The following is a 5,000-nucleotide window of genomic DNA, read 5'->3' on the forward strand; positions in this document are numbered from 1 at the left end:
AGTGTTTTGGTATCACTATAATGCAAATGATAGATTACTCAAGTGCGTGCATACACACAAACACATAAACACACACACACACGAAAAATCACTCCGTCACAGGTCAGTTGTTGCTACGCACAGTGTGAAGGTGTATCCTGATTTTACGCTTCGTCTCTCTAAAATGAGGCTAGCAGGTGAGAATGAGGCCGTTCCAATCTACATTGTCCTCCCCACTCAAATAATGTATTGCAATAATGATTCTGATGAGGTCATCGAAGGATGGACTCGATACCTCGTCAATGAGTTGGAGGATCTCCTCAGTCAGACTGAAGGGTCTGGCTTTACCCTTGAGAGGATTGTTAGCTTTGATATAAGTCTCATGCAGATTGGGGCTTATTCAGCCCTCGGTGATCATGTGCCTTACCCTAAGGGAGTTAGGGGGAGGAAATCCATATTCAACCCCATGTCGAAGAAGATGTCGTGCTTGCTGCAGTGTATTGAGATTTCCAGAATATTAGAGCAGTATCCACATTTGACTCAAAAGACAGATATTGATTTACACTATATTTTGGAGGCTGGGAAATATAGTGGGCATTTAATTTGGGATGATTATAAGCAGAAAGTTGCCTGGGAAAATATTGGGAAATTAGAGAATCTTAATGAATTGTCTATATTCATTTACAAAATGACTCCTGATTCCTCAGTTGCTGATGGTGATAACCGAGGGCGTTCTAGGAAATTCATGATTACTTTAGCAAGGAAGGGATCTGATAGATTTCTCAATAGAATCGTTCATTTGTTGTTGCTAGGAGAGTCTCACTGTGCCCTCATCAAAGACTTTCACCAGTTTGTATCGCAAGTTACGCGATCTCATAAACCATATCACTGTCGGTTATGTCTGACCGCTGTGAGTGATCAGGTGCTGTATGACGAGCACTGTAAGCTCTGCGATGCCTCACAAACCATTGTTTATCCTGAACCAGGTAGTTATCTGTCTTTTAAACATCCCCATAAAACCTTTCCTCCCTCACATGTAGCATTTTTTGATATGGAATGCATTATCGACAAAAGCTGCGGTGATATAACCCCTACGTCCGGAGTAAGAGCGATGCATCGAGGGATTGCATATAGTTATATTCTTATAGATCGAGAGGGTAGAATCATAGATTGTTTTAGATATTGTGGGTCTGATGCATCCACTCATTTCATCAAACGTCTTTCGGGTGTTTGGTGGAGTGTTAGACAAACTATGCCCAACTATCCGCTTCATATGACCTGGAAGGACAGCCAGCAATTCAAAAAGGCGGATGTGTGCTGTGTGTGCGGTACTCGCTTTGCAAAAAACGTGGTGAAAAATCGTCATCATGATCACATGTTACGACGTAACAATTATTTGGGTGCGTGTTGCACGCGATGTAACCTTCAGATGCGAAACCAGAGAATGCTACTGGCGGTTTTAATCCATAATATGAGCTACGATATTTCTATCATTCTGAAGGAATTGACCCTGGACATACCGATTCAGATCTTACCCAATCATGGTCTAAAATATTACCACGTTCGGATTGGTGACTTGGGTTTCTTGGATACTATGGCTTTTATGAGCGGTAGTCTAGCCAGCATTGCCAAGACTCACATTGATTCAGGAGGGAGCTTGTTCTACTCGAAACAGATGATCAAAGCCCTTCCTAGTGCTTCCCACCCACATCTTCTCTCGGGGAAGCAGGTCTTTTGTTACGACTATTTGGAAGATGAATCGAAACTGGAGGACACCTCACTCCCGCTGCAGAGAGATTTCTTTAATGTGTTGACTCAGGAGCACATCTCAGATGAGGATTATCGTCACGCGCTCGATGTATGGCGGTTGTGTGGGTGTACTTCGCTGCGTGATTACCTTATGTGTTATTTGGTGTGCGATGTAGGGATGCTGGCTGATTGCTTTTCTGCGTGGAGGGCGTGCCTGCGCGATTCATATGGCCTTGACTGTGTTAATGATGTGTCCTTACCCGGATATGGGTTCGATTCCTTTTTAATGTCGAGCAATTTGAAGATTGAACTGATATCGGATCCGGAGTTGGGAAAACTAATAAGAGATAATGTAAGAGGAGGCTTTACGACCGTTGTTCGAAATTTTGCCATGGCTCGGAATAAGGACCTGGGTAATAATCTACCCGATAAAAAGAGCAATTACATTCTTTACATTGATTTCATCAGTCTTTACGCCGGCTGCATGAGTTGTAAATTACCCATAGGAGACATCCGACGGTTAAGTGACACAGAAATGCAATCGTTCTTAGACACGGGCATTGCTAATCATGACCCTGATGCCGACATTTCCTACTGGCTTCTCATAGATACCTTGCCGGTGTCCTCGGAGGTTGCCGAAAGAACGGATGAATTGCCGCTAGCATTAAATCATTTGAATGTAGACTTCAACCTTTTATCTGAATATCAGCAACAGCTGATAGGAGAACGTGGGTTGAAGTACCCTAGCAAAAACAAGAAATTAGTCGCTTCACATCTCCCTCAACGCAATTATCTCGTTTCACTTAAGTTTCTGCAATTATTGATGACGCTTGGTTTAGAAGTTGCCCAAGTCCACTCTGTCTATTCGTTTACTCAGAAAACATTCCTCGAGCCTTTTATCAGAGGTAACATTGAGAGGCGAGTACAAGCTGTGGGGAAGAGCAGGCAGATGGCATTCAAGTGTCTGAGTAACAGTATTTTTGGGAGATGCTTGCTGAACCCATTGAAGAGGTCCTTGAACACAAAAGTCGTTACCAAACGGGGAAAATTTCTAGGAGTTGTCAGAAATCCCTTCTTCCAAAGGATGTTCCCTCTGCGAACATATAGAGTCATTACAGTCTGTAAAAACCCTGTTGTTTATATGACACAACCGCAATATATTGGGTACCATATTCTAGAGTTGGCGAAATATCAGTTATACCATTTCTGGTATACAGTCATGAAAGATCACTATAGAGAACGTGCTTCTCTTATATATAGTGATACTGACAGCTTTATTTTATCTTTGGAGACCGATGATTTGAAAAGTGAGCTTTTGAGCTATCCATTGAAAGAGTACATTGATCGCTCGAACTTTCCTGCCGACCATGAATTGCATGATGGCACCAGGAAGGGTCAGCTCGGGCTGTTGAAGATCGAAACTGGACATGAAATGATGAAGGAGGTCGTTTGTCTACGCCCCAAAATGTACTCTATTTGACTTGATGATAACAAAAGCAATATGGCTGTGAAAGGTATTCCGATGGCTGAGAAAAAGAGACTCACGCACGAGATGTTTAAGGATGTTCTCTTTCATTCCAAGGATCATAAGTTTAACCAACATTCTATCCTTAATAAGAAAGGGACAATGTTTACAGTACAAAGTATGAAGAGAGGTTTGAGTAACTTTGATGATAAGAGATTTTATCTCAATTCCCAAAAAAGCGTTGCTTATGGGCATCCTTTAACTATTTGCGATAGTAATGATGATAATGATGATGATAATGATGATGGTGAGGGGGGAGGTGTTAGAATGGAAAGGAAAGGAAAAGCAAACCAACATAAGCAGACTGATTCATCTAACATTATGGTATCTCTATGGGAAAAGCGGGAAAATTCAGTCAATGATCATTTTACTTCAAATAAGAGAAAAGACACTACTACTTCACCCGAAAGTCCTACGAAAAGGGGGAGAATTTGTTAATAGTTTTATCCGCGATGAAGTTGCATGTGATGGTGATGATGATGATGATATTGGTGGTGACGATGGTGATTATGATGATGATGATGATGATGATATTGGTGGTGACGATGGTGATTATGATGATGATGGGTGTATTCACAATGGTGATGATGTGATGATTATGGTCATGGTGGTGTTGATGATCTTTACGGCAGTTCATTTATTAATAATTAAGATGAAGAAGATGGAGAAGATACTGTACCTCTAAATCCATATCTTTCTTAATGTTTTTTTTTTTTTCTTTTTTCTTTTCTTTTCTTTGTTTCTATGATGATTTTTTTACTGTAAATATGTGAGAGTATAAATAAGATGTTGTATATATTTGTATATATTGTATATATTTGTATATATTGTATATATTTGCTCAATAAATATGAATGTATACGATGCATCATTATTTCTGTCCCTATAAAGTACATCGAAAAAAAACAAAAAACAAAAAAACATGTGTTCCTGCAGTGTACAAAGTACGGTTACTGATCCGTGGATAAGCGGGAATGCAGTAATTAAGGCCGTTACCAGTGGCAGGAAGGGTGGGGGTGGGTGGGGGTGGGGTGGGGTGGGGGATGAGTAGTAAATCAAAGTGGTAATTTGCTGCATTTACGCGCTAACGCTCAGGTGGTTTAACAGTAATGCTGTAATTTCCCGTGTAATAACATGACGTAACAGGTAATTACAGAAAGTAAAAAAAAAAAAAAAAAAAAAAAAACTAATTCTATCTATCTATCTATCCATATGTATGTATATATATACACATATATATGTATATATATATGTATATGTATATATTGTATACTTGGTAACCAGAAGAACACCCGGCTTGCCGTAATCAATTTATTCCAACCTGAAATAATGTATAAAGTAACAAAAATAAATGCTTTTCTTTATCACCATAATTTCAATGTATACAGATTACAAAAGCGAGACATATAGACAACATTCCTGTATGTTATGTTTTTATAACAGAAAACTACTATATACATTAACAAACATACCTTATAATCCTATTATATATAAACTACTTACTCTATCACAGGTGTAAGGGTCAATAATCCTTTGGTTTAACATAAAATCTTTCTAAAAATAAATCACCATGTTTACATTGTGCGCCTCGTACGTTTTCATCCTTCCCATCCTACTTCATGACCAACAACAGAGCATCGAGTAGCGTGATAGAGCACAAATATTATTAGTTAAAAAAACAACAACTAATGATACATATATGTATATATACATATATATATACATATATATATATATATATATAATA

At 39.0% G+C, this 5,000-nt stretch overlaps 2 protein-coding genes across 2 annotated transcripts in view; both read left to right on the forward strand.

Annotated features, from left to right (window-relative positions):
- The first annotated feature begins 163 nt into the window (after nt 1–163).
- On the forward strand, nt 164–3,208 carry LOC122244830 (uncharacterized). Its single transcript, XM_086553024.1, has one exon. It carries the CDS (start codon nt 164–166, stop codon nt 3,206–3,208), a length of 3,045 nt encoding a protein of 1,014 aa, XP_086409150.1.
- A 21-nt stretch (nt 3,209–3,229) lies between these two features.
- The window catches only part of LOC122245396 (uncharacterized), an 18,278-nt gene continuing 16,507 nt past the window's right edge, over nt 3,230–5,000 (forward strand). The window contains exon 1 of the mRNA XM_086553025.1: nt 3,230–3,383. Within this exon, the coding sequence (XP_086409151.1) occupies nt 3,230–3,383 (154 nt within the window). The remainder of the gene's footprint in view (nt 3,384–5,000) is intronic.

Source organism: Penaeus japonicus, unplaced genomic scaffold, assembly GCF_977035675.1.
Source record: "Penaeus japonicus unplaced genomic scaffold, GWHDUDI00000001_assembly GWHDUDI00000027, whole genome shotgun sequence".
NCBI classification, from domain to species: domain Eukaryota; kingdom Metazoa; phylum Arthropoda; class Malacostraca; order Decapoda; family Penaeidae; genus Penaeus; species Penaeus japonicus.

What these genes read in the sequence shown, in the direction of transcription:
- LOC122244830 (XM_086553024.1), top strand. Translation starts at nt 164, where the DNA reads ATGAGGCTAGCAGGTGAGAATGAGGCCGTTCCAATCTACATTGTCCTC.